Genomic DNA, 17,751 nt, shown 5'->3' on the forward strand with positions numbered 1-17,751 from the left:
GCACGCGCTTATTTGACGCGTGTAGGCGTTAATTTAGCGCCTGCACCCGTTTACTTTACACACATAGCATTAAAAAGATCGCGTTTTGACCACGTGCTTTAAGACCAAAACGGCGTTCCACAGCTTAACCACACTGCTAATCTTATGCCTAACCCGAACCTTAAATTATGACCCATAACCCAATTTTTGTTTTCATGATTTTTACGATATAGCCATCCTGACTTTGTGGCTATGGTAACTAGTGGAAACAGGGATTTTCGTTCATTTTAGTCGAACATTTGCCCGTTCAATTTCAATCCATAGTCCCTTGTCCTTCCCTGATATAGAATCCTGCTAACCTGTGGATAGGCTAATTGATCCTTCTTGCTATATCGCGTTCATCTATCCGGTTGTTTTGGACAGGAGTAGGACTCGGGGTAGGACGAGAAGTAGCTAGGGAGCGAAGTGAAAAAACGTCCCGTGCCCGTGCGCATGTCAAAATCTAATGTTTGTAAACAAACTACTGAAACTTCAGGAAAAAGTCAACCCAATGCTTTCCACAGAAGCATGTCAATAAAAAATATAACTCAAATACATTTTCAAACTACATATACATGTTCCCCCTTTAGAAAAGACCATGACCATACACATATTTCAAATAGTAACTGAAGTTAGAGCCCTAAAAAGTAATAAAACATGGACATACACAAATGCTAGGAACCTGGAAGGTTTGCTAGAAGGCAATAATTACATTTCTTCAAAAATTTTGAAAAATATGTGAACTGAGTAGTGTAGAACTTGTAGTGTCCACAATTCTTGGAAGGCAACTCGACTGTCAATATAATAAAAACAAGGAGATGGCTATTGAATTGTTTATTTTTAATAGAGTAAAAACCTGTCTGCAGAAGGCGGCCCACTTGAAGTACACCATGCTGTTCAACTGCTTTATTTAGAAACAATATCTGGCTTTATTATTCCAGAGGTCGGAAGGAGTAACTCATGTAATCAAAACTTTACAGCAATATGTAGGTAATATGTACTGTTTGAAATCTCAAATTAGCTCTGGACCTTACACCGATGTGGTTATTGCAACTGCCCAGGCTCCTGTGTATAATCCTTGTCCGGAGTCATTATTTTGTATTTTATTACAAGGCAAGGCTGCCATAGCCCCGTACAAGCCATCCTGATCTCACGAGCTCACAGATCAGGATGATTCATAAGAGGCTAAGGCTGCCAAACCTCTGTATTATCAATCTGTACAACAATTCAGTCAAACTGCACATTTATGAACTACAGGATATATTGGCCTAGCTGCCCAACATTTTTCATGTTCTAGATCAGGTTTATCTTGTAGTGTTTTCAAATAGTACATCTTACATATTGTCATCATACTGTAGGTCAATTGAGAGAAAGATAAATGCATAACCCTCCTAGCACTCCCAAACATACTGACAAAAAGTGAGAACATCTGAAAAATCCACCCCCATTATCCGCTGGCCTCAACATCCAGTTCATATCCCTTTATCTTATAAAAAGAAAATATCCCATTAAAAATCTGAATCGCTTCAAGAGGTATGATTTTATGGACAATCCTCCAAACTGCAAGTGCTGGACAATAGACCGTGCTCAATAGACTTCCCCAAGCATGGGGAAAGGGACAATCATAGCAAGCTTAAAGCACCGATGCAGTTTATTACAAATGCTGGAATTGGATCACTAGGAAATCTTCCAGAAGCTTAGTAGATTGGTTTTAAGGCCTGGAGTAACTTCACTACTTTTCATCTAACTTCTTCCAACAACTGAATTTGTTTCCTTCAACCTCATGTAAACTTAGCGGTTGGACTTAGATTTATTTTAAGTATGTATACTCAAACCTAGTTGTGCAGAATATTATCTCTGATGGCTGAATGAAGATTCTTCCCAAGTTATACAGACCTTACTCTCCCCCAACATATTGTCACTTCAACAAATAGATGTGCAGTCCTCAATTTCTTTTTTCAGGACAAGCTTGCGTTAGAATCACTTGTGTGTCAGGCTACTACAATGTCAATACAGCTGGTGAATGATACTATTATTCACTGAAGTTGCATTAGTGGGACTGAAAAACAGAAAACACCAGCATCTTTCTGTTTAGAGTTGAGCACACCAGAGTGTTGTTTCAGATGCAACACCATACAAGGGGCAAGCATGACAATAGACCATCAGGTAAAGCAAGATTGTCTGCTAGAAAAATGTCAACATACACCAGTAACACTTGTTGAATTGCAAATTGTTCTGAAACAAACAATAAGTAGCCCAATGCGCCCAGTCCCATTCTGGGGACAAAATCAATCTGGTTACACAGTAGTCTAGGCCAGAAGCAGCCATCTTCTCCTGCAGGGCAAACATTTAGAGGTCAACAATGATTTAATACCATAGACACTTGTTAAGCGGCTAGTTAAAACATGGCAGTTATTTCATATTCAAGCGCTGGGGAGATGGAGAAGGCTAGATAGACATTTCTAATGACTGATGCTCCAAGTTCAGCCATGATTGTTGCAGAAAAGCCTCCTTTGACTACATCGACTACACTAAAAAGGGCAACAGTCACCAACACTACATTTAACAAAAATATGCCAGAGCAAATATGTGCAGCGCACCCAATCACTGAATCACAAAGACTGCAGTCCTTCCCAACATGACCTGTAATTGGTGACCAGCATTAGCAGGTGTTGGGAACCACAGGGCATGCTTAGGGGTAGAGAAAACATCCCAACAGCTCTGAATCAATTCATTCATATGCATTTCTAAAACCAGAAGTTAAGTGGCAACCACACAATATCTTTGGGGCAGAAATAACAGCGTGATGCAGTAGAAATACATTCATTCAATATTCAGTAAAATTATAAAACAAATTATCCCAATTAGTGAAAACGCTCCAAAACCCAAAGTGTTTTCAGGATGTCTGACCTACTCTGATCTTGTACAAATAGCTTATGTTAAAGGTCTGAACTGACTACCTTAATTTGAAAGCAGGATCTTCACAACAACAAAAGTGAGCCTATGATGTAAACCACTTATCTACTTGATGTACCCCAAGAACATTTACATTTTAGTCTTTTAGCAGGAACACTGAAACAATAGTTTAAGAAACTTGGCAAAGTACAGCAGAACGTCAAAACACGGGATAAATGGCTAAGATAGACTAGGAAAATATAAAAAACAAAAACTGTGACCCGACAGGCTATGTAGGATTTTAGTGCTCCTAAGGTACATTGCAGAATATATCCAAAAAAATAAAGCTATTTTTCAGTGATCAAAGTACTCACAGTATCAGCGGGCTTCTGCATACATCTTTACACAACAGAACATTATCAAATACAATTTTAGTAAGAAAGGAACTCAAATAGATGCAAAAATACTGAATAATTCCACTGGAGTACGATATTTACACAAGTTCTTGTCCCTCTGATTACTGTATAATATCAAACAATGCTCAAATTTTCAAAAGCACATTATAATCCTTTGTTGTATTTTTGGGAGAAAAAAATGAAATTGGTAAAGAAACTGCATTCACACCCGTTGAAATCAAGCAGTCAACCCCCGTGCTGGTGGCAAATTTACAGAGTATGTTGTCATTCTTTTTGACAAATATTTCTGGACCATGAAGGGCTACAATTCTTGGTGGATCCATCTCTCCGGTGCACTACGCAGCCACTTTGTTATCCTTCTGGAATAAAGCAAAACATGTTTAGACTTGAACACACATCCAGCCTTTAATAATATCGAGACAAAGACATGCATCATATTGAACTTTACTTGCATTATAAGTGTGATGTTGGGTTGTCCTGTCCTTTGTTGCAAGTGTGTGCTTATGTACATTTAACTTTGGAATAATAAAATATAAAATCATTTTTTATATATATATATATTTCTTTTTTTACATGTGGTGTAAACCAAATGGTAAGGAATTATTTACCCTGTATTCATATTCAACGAACTCCCGGCCACCTCTGCTGCCTCCTCGGAATCCTCCCCTGAAGCCGGGTGGGGCCCCACGAGGGGGTCCAAAGGAACCTCTGCTCATGGCACGCCCTCTGCCCCCACGGAAGCCCATGCCACCACGACTTCCTCTGAAGCCTCCTCGGCCTCGATTGTGCCTCAGTGGAATGCCAAAGGTCTCCGAATTCATCCTCCTCTCCTCAGCCCAAGTCTGCCTTCTTGGGAATCCTGAACCTCCAGATCGCTCAGCTGCTTTCCTGTAAATACAAAATGAGACCTTTAATGCCAAAGACTAACCGACATGCTTTGGATTTCCATTAGTATGAGACACTATCAATACCACAAAGTACGTAAAAATACATAAATTGTTTGAGAGCAAAAGGGACATGCCTTGTATCATCAGAAGAGATGTTATCAAAGAAGGACTTAGTCTTGTCGTAGTAAACGTTGGCCACCACAGGTTCCTCTTCCTCAGCATTGCCTTCACTGTTCTGGGTCTCCACTCCAGAATCTGCCTTCTCATCTCCATTAAGAGCCTTCTCTGGTTTATCAGGCTTGTCGTCTATGTTAGACAATTAAAAAGGGGTAAACAATTTTCTTCTTAAACTTGGATTAAGATAAGAGTACACAAAACATTGACAAGTTCCAAGTCAACAGTGGCAGCCTGGGAATTTAGGTAGGAACCCAGGCTAGGCCATGCCATTACTGCTGCATGGAACATGCTATAATAATACCTTTCAGTTTGAGTTTGCTCTGAAACTCTTTTTCAATCTCCTCCTTGTTGAACTGAGCGTTGGCAGTCTCAAAGTCAAAGTCTTGATCAAACTTCATGGGACCGTCTCTGTGTGGGTTGAAGCGGCCTCTTCCACGGTGACCACCTCCACGACCACGGCGCTGAGAGGGAGGACCACCGGCTGGGAAGACAAGACAGCAGAGTCAGACAAACAATAGCAAAGCAGCATTTAAATTATATTTTATTTGAATCCGTATAGATTTTATCATCTCGACAGAAAAACATGGGCACATTAACACCAGTAAGGCAGTGTACAACAGAAGCTATGGCGAGAGCTTAAACAGGTTAACAAGTACACTGGTATTTCATGAGAACCAACTCACCACATTGACGGTTATTCCGGTTGTCGCCACCACCTTGCTCGGAATCTGGTCTGGGTATTTTCTGAACCTCAGGGCCTGAACAGCACAAAAATAAAAGGACCAAACTCGCAATTATTTTGGAATATCAGTCAAGAGCAACAATATTCTAAACTAGAAAGCCATATGGCCAGGTGCTTCACTTAGAGAGATAGGCAATCAAGCAATTGTTCTAAACAGGCAATGTAGACTAGTCTGTGTGACAGCAGTGTATTGTGGACGCTCAGACCAAGCCTGGCTACAGCCTCCCCTGCCAGCCTCACCCCTCCTCTGTTCCAGGATGTCTGGAGGCTTCTGGTTGCCCGGGGTAGTGATGGGCCTGGCTGATGGGCCAGCTGGGTTCCTTTGTCCCACTGGTGCAGGTGTAGCAGGGGCAGTGGTGGGGGAAGTCTGCACTGCCTGCTCCAGGGAAGGGCTCTTCCTCAGAGTGTCCAGCTGGGGGCTGGTGCGACCTAGAGGACAAGGCAGGGGTTAGCCCAAGATGTACTCTTAAGGAGCCCACCTTTACTCTTTAAGGTTCAAGGACATTATATGATATATTCAAAGGTAGACTGGCTCTGGCAGCCAACACAGCCAAATAAGCAATAATATATATATATATTATTTTACTCCCTTTTTCTCCCCAATTATTCGATCTTGGTTCATCGCTGCAGCTCCCCAATGGGCTCGGGAGAAGCAAAGTCATGCGTCCACCGAAATGCCACCTAACCGCGCTCCTTAACACCCGCCAGCTTAACCCGGAAGCTAGCCGCACCAATGTGTCGGAGGAAACACAGTTCAACTGGCATCGGTGGTGAGCATGTAGGCACCCGGCCCACCACAAAGAGTCGCTAGAGTGCGATGAGTCAAGTAAAGCCCCACTGGCCAAACCCTCCCCTAACCCGGATGACGCTGGGCCAATTGCGAGCGGTCCTATGGGACTCCCGACCACGGCCGGTTGTGGCACATATGAAGCCGGGACCGTAGTAACACCTCTAGCACTCATGCAGCGCCTTACACCTCTGCTCCACTCGGGAGCCCCAAATACTCAATTTAAACATGAATCGATTATAAATTGCAATACGGTTCTAGAAACAAAGCCCTTTACTTTCAAAATAAAACTGCAAAATACTGCAAACTGCAAAATATACACTTACTTTACACTGTTTTAACCAGCTTTATGACAGTTGAAGTCAACAGTATTTTTCAGTGTCACATTTCTGGCAACCTTCTACAGTTACACACAGGTGTTTGGAGCATGCTAGATAGCTAATTAGCACAGGTGGTGCCTCTGTCTTCCGTAAACACGCGCTGTAACATGGAGATATGGCCATGTGGGAACACTAACCCTATAAAAAAAAAGTGTGTATCACTGTAACCTTTTCTTTAATTATTATTTCTCAATTATATTAAAGATAAGATCCTTATGCTTCCAAAACCGTACCGCAAGTGACACGTTACTGTTCAGACCGAGCTCTGGGGCTCTTAACACAACTCCCCCATATAGAAGACACCTTTGTCCAATTACTTGTGTAATGCACTGGAACTGAGAATCATGATCGAAGGCAGGTTGTGTGATTATAATAATGCAAGAAGTGCAGTTCTCCACTTTTGTTAACTGCAAGCAACATACCGCATAGAACATAAAATTGCATGATATTCAGAGGCAGATATGTTAAAGAAAAAAGTACTAGCTCCAACAGCATCGCATTAAACACTGACAATACAAGAGCTTTCAAGATCATTCTTCATTTCAGACATCTCAGAGATGATAGAATGGCGAATCAACAAGATGAATGTACCAACCTCCACCAACAACTCCAAACTGCTGGGACACCAGGGGGCTGGGGTTAAACTGGCTGTAAGGGGGGACAGGAGCCCTGCTGCTAAAGGGTGCATATGAGCCCACAGACTGGAATGATGGGGGTGGAGCATTGGTGGATCCAATAGAGGACTGGGGAAAACAAAATGTTAAGACAACCATATACATAACTATTAAATATGTAAACAGCAAATACATTTGCCAATGAATCATTGACTAGATCAATGTCCTGCTTACTTGAACAATGGCAGGGTCCTGAGGCAGGGAGCTGGTGGCTTTTGGTGGCTCGCAAACAGTCAGGTCCTTGATGTCACTCCCTCTGAAGATTATGTACTCGAAGACTTCATCCCGTGGTGGAATTGGCCTGTCAGTAGGGCGGTCCTCAGTGCCAAAGGAGCGGACTGTTTGGATAAACAAATGCAGAGACAAATTACATTGATTGTCTGCCAGATCATCCACCATTCATTGTACAGTCTAGTATTGACAAAATATAACGCCGTGCAGGAGGTAAACAAAGAGAATGCAAGTGAGCACATGCACATACCAGTGCAAACAGGCAACTAACTAGCTGCCACTGGAGAAACAATAGAACTGTCGCTAGTTAGCTAACTTGCACTTTCTAGCCATCAAATTAAGGTCAACATCGTTAGCATTTTATCAAGCCGATTTCCCGTCCACATTAACCGCTAACATTTACTATCTAATCATGCAAGTTAGCTGAAGTGATAAACCGGTCAGCTAAGCAATGCACCAACAAAGCATGAATGAAACAGGCCAGAGTGTTTGCAGTGAAACGGGCTAGTTAAATTAGCTCTGCTAACTTAAACTAGCCTGCCACACGCATGATTACGCATTCGACAAAGCCAGCTACTAGCTAAGCTAACTAGCATTGTGAACAATTTGACAGTGACAGACTAAATGCCTGCACCTCATTGCTAGTAAAAAAAACGGTGTTTTCAATTTATCGACTTATTTGATTGCAATGTATACGTTTTAGCTTACCTTTGGCGAGAGCAACAGTCGAATTTTCGGTGTCAATTGTGTATAAAATTCCTTCATAGCGAATCTCGGCCTTCGAGATTAGGCTAATTTTACTCCCGATGTAGGGCGTCCCTCCACTCATACCGTCTTCCTTTTTATTTGAGTGTGGGAAATAAATATATATCTTCCAAAAGTATATGGAAAGTAGCTAGCTACTTTATTTAGTCCTGTTTGTACACTTCTAACAAAGATTATTGCTTGTTCGTTCTTCCACCAATTTACTAGCACCACGACATGGCCGTTTTCTTATGATGCCTTGCCTCACCGCAAAGAATGGTGGGAAATCGTCTCTGTAAACCGTAGATATCGCGAGTTTTCACTGGATCATTGCTACCTTTCAAAGATTACTGATCTAAGGTTAGTTTTGTGTTACTCTCCCTTCTGGATACTTTCTGGGATTGGGAGAGGGCAAACTGATCCTAGATCTGAGACTGCCAACTACAGTTTATGTACAGTTTTCATCGCTGCCACTGGATACCTTATCGCCCATCTCTCTCGCTCATCCCTTATGCATAAAAATACATACAAAGACAACGTTTGTTTAATTAAGCAGTTTCCACACAGGTACCATGTATTTTACTGTAATCTGCAATAAAGACAAGGGTGCAGTTGCAATCTTCTTCATCTAACAAAATGTCCTTCCAGCAATTCTAACAAACCAGCAGCCAGCCACAGCTAGCCGAAGCAAAACATTTAGGTGAAATTAGGTGAAGGTGAAATTATTTGGTGCGGAAACGACTAAGTATTTCCAGTCGTGTCTGTGGCAAGTGTCAAAATAAAATCTCTATGACAAATAAAATATGTCCTAGGGACCATATGCTACTCTATACTTGATGTCCCCCCAGACTAAAGCCTATTTTCATTCCATAATAAAATGTGAGGTTTCTGTGAGAACTCCCACTTTATTACGTGCTGAAATGTAACGTGCTAAACAATTTCCTTACTACATTATTTTGTTTAGTAATACATTTATTAATCAATGAAATTTGAAAAAAAAAACATAAATATTGGCTCTTTGACGTCAGATTAACTCCCACAATGCCTAGTAACACGCATGCGCATTTCACTCACGTACACTTTTTTAGACAGCGATCTATGATCAAAGATGGCGAGCACCTCAGACCTACTGGAAGATATGCTATTTTCTGAGGTGGATGAAAAAGCTGTGAGCGATTTAGTGGGCTCTTTGGAGTCACAACTTGTTAGACAAAGCAACCCTGCAGATACTCAGTCGGAAAACAGAGGTGCTGGGTCTACAGTCACTGCAAAGCATCACTTAGGGAAAACGCTACCAGCCCAAGTGGGTAACGTTACTACACTAGTACAGCAGCAGCAACAAGGACAACATAAAGCTGGGATGCACCAGGAGATGAACTCTAAACAAATTATTGGGATGCACCAGGAGATGAACTCTAAACAAATTATCTTAGAGAAAACTGTTACATCTTCTTCGCTGAGTTCTATTCCGTCCTTTGAGGAAGCTTCCACCACTTCAGGGACTGGAGTAAACGCTACCAAGAGCGGTTTGCAATCACATGGAACATCATCTATCACAACAGTACCTGCATCTGGTGGTGTAGCAACTTATCCGCTTGTCAACAGCATCAGCAGCAGCACCAGCCGAGGTTCCGCTCTGGCTTCAGGTCAGACATCAACAGACATTGTCGATCATCCAAGAAAACGTATAACTGCATCGTTACGGAGTGCATCCGTGGGAATACAGAGTTTGAACGGTACCGGAGGAGCGGTACCGTCAAGGAATAATCCCCCTGCGGCGGGAACTGATGCGTTGATTAGCAGTGCAAGTGCAGCAAACTCAAGTCGGACCGTTGACGTTACATCTTGTGTAAATACAACGAATTTCACTTTATCTAACTCCAGCATTTCTTCAACTCAATCAGCGATTTCCCTGGATAAGGGGACTCCTACTATTGCTTTGCAAAGACTACCAAGTCACATTGTAGCGAGCATCGCACATAATGGAAATGGCACTACCGTCTCGGCCTTGGTTAAACAAGGCGCGATAGGACCGATCACCTGTGCAGCAGCTTCGCAAGTGAACCACAAAAAGGAGGGTTCTGAAGCGAAGTCGGACGCTCCCGTACAGTCCAAAATAGTCATGTCCAGTCCGTTAGGTGTTGTCAATTCCGTAATAAACTCTGTTTCCTCTCCCTCTGCTGTTTTCAACCTAGCAGCGGCGACTACTGCAAGTCATGTTATGGCAAAGCCTGCAGTCAATGTTGTTGGACAAACAACAACGGTTGGAATGGTAAGGCCAGCGTCACCGTCTGTGGCCACAGCTACACAGCCTCTGCTTCGACCGGGAGTCACAGCGGCTCAAAGGATTGTAGCCCCCCAGCTGATTGTCAGACCCCCCCAACAACAACAGACGACCATTCAACTGCCTCCTGGGTTTACCATCCCACCGGGTAAGGTGTTAGAAGGATGAATTGCTCTTCTCTTCAAATCAGAGAGAGGGGAAATCTGCTCATATCAAAACAATGAAACTGGGCAGGTCTTTTTGAGAGCCCTGTGCTTTGTCATTACATAATTTCTGTACTTTAATGTAAAACATTACCTGGACATGTGATGTGTTCCTTCATTTCCCTGTTCACTTCCTGAAGATTCCCAAAGACGCAGCAGATTCTGAATGTGCTTTGGGCAAAGTAGCATTCATTTGATAAAACAACTGTCAATACAGATTACATCTGTAAATTCTATACAGATTAAAGGAGAAGTAGTTTTTACAAATAAATCTCTATTTTTAAATGTATCTTAAAGTAAATAAATGTAAATGTCATCTTAAAGGGTCCAGACACCTTTTGTGTGATTTCACGTTTTTGAGAAACAGCTAATCTCTTCTCCTCGTTGTGTAGTATAGGGGCCCTGAAAAAACACGAACAAAGGCTCCAAAAACAAATGCGTCCTTTTTTGTCAGTAGTGATGCCGAGCTTTAGATGTTTTACATATGAAATTGTGCCATTCCGAACTTTGTCCGCAACATTATAGACGCTTTGTTGTGACTCGGGAGATACATCTCCGTCCAATTTACAAGTAACCGCCAAAATAAAGGAAACACTTGAGTAAATGATGGATACAAAGTGTACTGAAAGCATGGGTTCTTACACACAGGAAGTTCCAGGCCCTTGTAGAATCTATGCCAAGCCACATTGAAGCTGTTCTTGCGGCTCGTGGTGTCCCAATGTCCTATTAAAATGCTTTATGTTGGTGTTTCCTTTTATTTTGGCAGTTACCTGTAGCAGCAGCCTACATGGAGAATGGAACAGCTGGATAGGGGAAACAGCTCGAGTTGTGCAAAAGGGAATATAACATTGCGGATAAAGTTTGTAATGACAATTTGTGTACAACATCGAAAGAACTGCGTCACTATACTGAGAGCTTTTTTCTAAGAGGATGTATTTGCTTGTTTCTGGAGCCTTCATGCTTTTTCGGGGGCCCCATATTACACAAAATGGTTGAGGAAGTGATTTGTTGTTGGGGGTAAGTTTCTCAAACATGTGAAATCACAAAAAAAGTTGTCTGGACCCTGTAACATCCAATTTCCATTGGTTGTAAAAAAAAATATATATAAAAATATCCTTTACATCTGTATTGATTTTAGGTTAATTCTGTATAATGTTGAAGAAATATCTGAAATTGAATAAAGTTATTACATGATTCATGACACCCATTATCAACACAACACAAAGATCACAACCAAGACTGCATGTGAGCAAAATGTTCGCTGCTCAGTTGGTATGGTGACAACAATGCCTACTGGTATACTGAATATAATATACAGTATATTTCAATGGCATTGACAATATGACGGAACACAGTACACAATGGCATGCATCATTCCAGTTTTAAGAAAGTTCCACAAATCTGTTTGATATCACCCAATCAAATGACTTTTCTGACATCACAAGCATGTACATATTTTGCCAATGGGCAAGTTTAATGAAGTGGCAGGACATAGAAAACTACACCAGACATGATCTCCTCTATTGGTATTCATCTCTCAAAGTTGTTACCATGAGCTGCATGAGGCACGTGAAAGAGCCACTGAAGTTCTTAAAGAAACAATATCACTGTGTTGGCCCAGCAGACGGATAGGCCTACTCCTGCATTTTGTATGCACTCATTATTTTTTACATTTTTATTTTTTTACTTCACCTTTATTTAACCAGGTAGGCCAGTTGAGAACAAGTTCTCATTTACAACTGCGACCTGGCCAAGATATAGCAAAGCAGTGCGACAAAAACAACAACACAGAGTTACACATAAACAAACATACAGTCAATAACACAAAAGAAAAGAAAAATAGAAACATCTATGTACAATGATTACAATTTAGCATTAATACTGGAGTGATAGATGTGCAGATTATGAATGTGCAAGAAGAGATACTTAGGTGCAAAAGAGCAAGAGGGTAAGTAATAATATGGGGATGAGGTAGATGGGTGTGCTGTGTACAGGTACAGTGATTGGTAAGCTGCTCAGACAGCTAATGCTTAAAGTTAGGGAGGGAGATATAAGACTCCAGCTTCAGAGATTTTTGCAATTCGTTCCAGTCATTGGCAGCAGAGAACTGGAAGGAATGACGGCCAAAGGAAGTGTTGGCTTTGGGGATGACCAGTGAAATATACCTGCTGGAGTGTGCTATGGGTGGGTGTTGCAATGGTGACCAGTGAGCTGAGATAAGGCGGGGCTTTACCTAGCAAACACTTATAGATGACCTGGAGCCAGTGGGTTTGGCGACGGATACGTAGTGAGGGCCAGCCAATGAGAGCATACAGGTCGCAGTGGTGGGTAGTATCTGGGACTTTTGGTGATAAAACGGATGGCACTGTGATAGACTACATCCAGTTTGCTGAGTAGAGTGTTGGGGGCTATTTTGTAAATTACATCGCCGAAGTCAAGGATTGGTAGGATGGTCAGTTTTACGAGGATATGTTTGGCGGCATGAGTGAAGGAGGCTTTGTTGCGAAATAGGAAGCAGATTCTAGATTTAATTTTGGATTGGAGATGCTTAATGTGAGTCTGGAAGGAGAGTTTACAGTAGCCAGACACCTAGGTATTTGTAGTTCTCCACATATTCTAGGTCAGAACCGTCCAGAGTAGTGATGCTAGTCGGGCGGGAGGGTGCGGGCAGTGATCGGTTGAAGAGCATGCACTTAGTTTTACTGGCATTTAAAAGCAGTTCGAGGCCACTGAAGGAGTGTTGTATGGTGTTGAAGCTCGTTTGGAGGTTTGTTAACACAGTGTCCAAAGAAGGGCCAGGTGCATACAGAATGGTGTCGTTTGCGTAGAGGTGGATCAGAGAATCACCAGCAGCAAGAGCGACATCATTGATATATACAGAGAAAAGAGTCGAGAATTGAACCCTGTGGCACACCCATAGAGACTGCCAAAGGTCCGGACAACAGGCCCTCCGATTTGACACACTGAACTCTATCTGAGAAGTAGTTTGTGAACGAGGCGAGGCAGTCATTTGAGAAGCCAAGGCTATTGAGTCTGCCGATAAGAATGAGGTGATTAACAGAGTCGAAAGCCTTGGCCAGGTTGATGAAGACGGCTGCACAGTACTGTCTTTTATCGATGGCGGTTATGATATCATTTAGGACCTTGAGCGTGGCTGAGGTGCACCCATGAAAAAAAAAAAGAATTATCGACACCGACAATACTGATCACTTATCGCAGGCATTTTGCTGATATTGTTCATTACGATAAGTAGCCTATATTAGAGAAATGTGAAGTTTGAAATGAAATAATTTTACTAATATGGGTGATTGTTAATGGGACAATTGATGGCTACAACCATCAAACTAGTAGTTTAAAGGATAATAAAAAAAACTGGTGCACCTTAATGTTATAAACTTATAGTTTTATTTATCGTTATTGCATCAATTCAGGCAATTTATCGCAATACGGATTTTTGTCCATATCGCCCAGCTCTAGTGGAGATTAGACTTACCACTGTCATATAATACTCTCAAAGTTACACATTTTAAAATAAACAAATAGCAGGATATGCATACCTCTGATATGATATATTCTGATTTGCAGAATCATTCAAACCTCAGTTAAATGGAGAAGAGACGTTTCATGGAGTGCAGGGAACTCCTGGCCCAGAGCATATCACTGTCTGGCAATTCATGAGTTTATGAGCATTTCTCAACCGCTAGACCATATTGCATCTCATCTCACCAATACATGCCTGAAGACAATCCACTGTGAGTGCATGATTAGGTCTCTATGTGTTTGCAAGCGCTAATTGAACAGTCTGAATGAATCCATGCTGTGTGCATTTAAAAACAATGAGACAGTCATGCTCTGATGATTTGAGGCTGACTTTTATGACTGAGATTGAGGTTGTGTCTAAAGGACTTAGTGTTCTGATTGCCTGCTTTCAGAGGATTCAATTGAGGTTACTTGTTTATGAGTTGAAGGTGGCAAGTTGAAGTTCACCTGTTGTTTAGCAAGTTCATCTGATCTGTTTTTCTAACTCTGGGGTTTGAATGAGTAAGCACCTGTCTATGAGGCTGTGCAGACAGGCTCAGAACAGTGAAGGGGACCGATCACATGCAACATGTGCTGTTTAAGAGACTATTTGGTTATGTTATTCAACCTTATTTTACCAGGTAAGTTGACTGAGAACACATTCTCATTTACGTCAACAACCTGTGGAATAGTTACAGAGGAGGGGGGATGATTAGGTGGCCATGATGGTATGAGGGCCAGATTGGGAATTTAGCCAGGACGCTGGGGTTAACACCCCTACTTTTATGATAAGAGCCATGGGATCTTTACTGACCATGGAGGTGGCGTTTACACAGGCAGCCTAATTCAGATATTTTGGTATGTTGACTAATCAGATCAGCTCTGAAAAATATCTGATGTCAAATAAAATTGTATTTGTCACATACTTTGTAAACATCAGGTGTAGACTAACAGTGCAATGCTTACGGATCTTTTCCAACAACAAAGTTAAAGATAAAATTACAAATACTGACACAAGGAATGAATAAACAGTGAATAAAATGTTTAAATAAAGAGTTAAAATAACATTGCTACTATATACATGGAGTACCAATACCGAGTCGATGTGCAGGGGTACGACGTAGTTGAGGTGACTATTCAATGCCTTCAGAAACTAATCACACCCTTTGACCTTTTCCACATTTTGTTGTGTTACAGCCTGAATTCAAAATGGATTAAAAAAAGAAGACTTCTCACCCATCTACACACAATACCTCATAATGACAAAGTGAATACATGTTTTAGAAATTGTAGCAAATGTATTGAAAATGAAATACAGAAATATCTAATTTAAATACTTTGTAGAAGCAGCTTTGGTAGAGATTACAGCTGTGAGTCTTTCTAGGTAAGTTTCTAAGAGCTTTCCACACCTGGATTGTGCAACATTTGCACAGTATTCTTTTTGAAATTCTTCGAGCTCTGTCAAATTGATTGTTGATCATTGCTAGACAACCATTTTCAGGTCTTACCATAGACTTTCAAATAGATAAGTCAAAACTGTCACTCGGGAACATTCACTGTCTTCTTGGTAAGTAGCTTCAGTGTAGATTTGGCATTGTGTTTTCGGTTATTGTCCTTGTGAAAAGTGAATTAATCTTCCAGTGTCTGATGGAAAGCAGACTAAACCAGGTTTTCCTCTAGGATTTTCCCTGTGCTTATCTCCTTTCCGTTTCTGTTTTATCCTGAAAAACTCCCCTGTCCTTAATGATTACAAGCAGACCCATAACACGATGCAGCCACCACTATGCTTGAAAATATGGAGAGTGGTACTCAGAACACATTACTATTGGATTTGCCCCAAACACAACACTTTGTATACAGGACAAAAAGTGAATTGCTTTGCCACATTTTTTGCAGTATTAGTTTAGTGCCTTGTTGCAAACAGGATGCAAGTTTTGGAATATTTGTATTATGTACTTCAGAGGAGGCTGTTAGGAGGAACTAAAGGAGGACGGGCTCACCATAAAGACTGGAATGGAGTTGATGGAACGGTATCAAACACATCAACCAAATGGAAACCAAATGTTTGACGCCATTTCATTTATTCAATTCTAGACATTACAATGAGCCCGTCCTTTTTTAGCTCCTCCCATCAGCCTCCTCTGATGTACAGGCTTCCTTATTTTCACTCTGTCAATTAGGTTAGTATTGTGGAGTAACTACAATCTTGTTGGTTCATCCTCAGTTTTCTGCCATCACAGCCATTCAACTTTAACTGTTTTAACATCTGCTTTGGCCTCATGGTGAAATCCCTGAGCAGTTTCCTTCCTCTCCATTAACTGAGTTAGGAAGGACGCCTGTATCTTTGTGAGTGGGTGTATTGATACACCATCCAAACTGTAGTTAATAACTTCACCATGCTCAAAGGGATATTCAATGTCTGCTTTTTTAAAATCTTTACACATCTACCAATAGGTGCAGTTCTTTGCGAGGCATTGGAAAACCTCCCAGGTCTTTGTTGTTGAATCTGTGTTTGAAATGCACTGCTCGACTGAGGGACCTTACAGATAATTGTATGCATGGGTACAGAGATGAGGTAGTCATAAAAAATCATGTTAAACACTATTATTGAACACAGAGTGAGTCCATGCAACTTATTATGTGACTTCTTAAGCACATTTTTACTCCAGAATTTATTTAGGCTTGCCATAACAAAGGGGTTGAACACTTATTGACTCAAGAAATTTCAGCTTTTCATTTTTTATTAAATTGTAACATTTAGAAAAACATAATTCCACTTTGACATTATGGGGCATTGCTTGTAGGCCAGTAACAAAACATCTAAATTGAATCTACTGTATTTTAAATTCAGGCTGTAATTATGTAGTGTATGTGTGTGTTGGGGTGTAGGTACAGTATGTATGAGTGTGTGGGTAGAGTCCAGTGTGTGTGCGTAGAGTGCAAGAGAGTTAGTGCTAAAAGGGTCAATGCAGATAGTCTGAGTATCCATTTGATTAGCTATTTAGCAGACTTATGGTTTGGGAATAGAAGCTGTTCAGGGTCCTGTTGTTTCCAGACTTGGTGCATTGGTACTGCTTGCTGTGCGGTACTATAGCAGAGAGAAAAGTCTATGGCTTGGGTGGCTGGAATCTTTGAAACATTTTTCGGCCTTCCTCTGACAACACCTGGAATAGAGGTCCTGGATGGCAGCTCGCCCCCAGTGATGTACAAGGCCTTACTCACCACCCTCTGTAGCGCCTTGCGGTCAGGTGCCATGCAGTTGCCGTACCAAGTGGTGATGCAGCCAGTCAAGATGCTCTCAATGGTGTATCTGTATTACTTTGAGGATCTGGACACGTTCATTCTTTAGAGCAGTATTTCCCAAAGTCCTCCCTCCCGTTTTGTTTTTTGCCCTAGCACTACACAGCTGATTCAAATAATCAAAGCTTGACGATGAATGAGTTGGTTATTTGAATCAGCTGTGTAGTGCTAGGGCAAAAACCAAAACGTGCACCTGGGGGGCCTCAGGACCGAGTTTGGGGAACCCTGCCTTAGAGGAACTTGATGTGAAAGGATCTGATGTGATTGGTCAAAATACCAATTAGTGGAAAGCATTTCAGAATGGAGCTTCCTGTGTAAACGCAGCCAGAGAGTCAGGACATCTGTTTAACGTCCCATCCAAAATTCTGCACCCTACACAGGGCAATGTCCCAAATCACTGTCCTGGGGCATTGGGATATTTTTAAGACCAGAGGAAAGAGTGCCTCTTACCAGCCCTCCAACACTATCTGGTATCCCATCCAGGGACTGACCAG

General features: G+C 41.5%; 2 protein-coding genes across 4 annotated transcripts in view; one reads left to right on the forward strand and one right to left on the reverse strand.

Moving 5' to 3' along the window:
• Positions 1–837: 837 nt before the first annotated feature.
• Positions 838–8,210, reverse strand: LOC139575847 (protein LSM14 homolog A-like). 2 transcript variants are annotated; one of them, XM_071401210.1, is made up of 9 exons: positions 7,916–8,210; positions 7,151–7,314; positions 6,898–7,045; positions 5,376–5,564; positions 5,077–5,151; positions 4,695–4,874; positions 4,351–4,522; positions 3,938–4,217; positions 838–3,685 (listed from the first exon to the last, which is right to left on the reverse strand). In XM_071401210.1, exons 1-9 carry the CDS (start codon positions 8,034–8,036, stop codon positions 3,665–3,667), a joined length of 1,350 nt encoding a protein of 449 aa, XP_071257311.1. In that variant the 5' UTR covers positions 8,037–8,210; the 3' UTR covers positions 838–3,664. The 2 variants fall into 2 exon arrangements, with proteins under 2 accessions (XP_071257311.1, XP_071257309.1); XM_071401208.1 differs by having other exon boundaries at positions 838–3,688.
• Positions 8,211–9,016: 806 nt separating this feature from the next.
• LOC139575848 (transcription initiation factor TFIID subunit 4-like) overlaps positions 9,017–17,751 on the forward strand; it is a 101,319-nt gene continuing 92,584 nt past the window's right edge. The window contains exon 1 of one of the 2 annotated variants that reach the window (XM_071401211.1): positions 9,017–10,383. In XM_071401211.1, coding sequence (XP_071257312.1) covers positions 9,060–10,383 — 1,324 coding nt within the window. In that variant the 5' untranslated portion in view covers positions 9,017–9,059. The remainder of the gene's footprint in view (positions 10,384–17,751) is intronic. The other variant, XM_071401212.1, reaches the window with a different exon arrangement.

Source organism: Salvelinus alpinus, chromosome 5 (assembly GCF_045679555.1).
Source record: "Salvelinus alpinus chromosome 5, SLU_Salpinus.1, whole genome shotgun sequence".
NCBI lineage: Eukaryota > Metazoa > Chordata > Actinopteri > Salmoniformes > Salmonidae > Salvelinus > Salvelinus alpinus.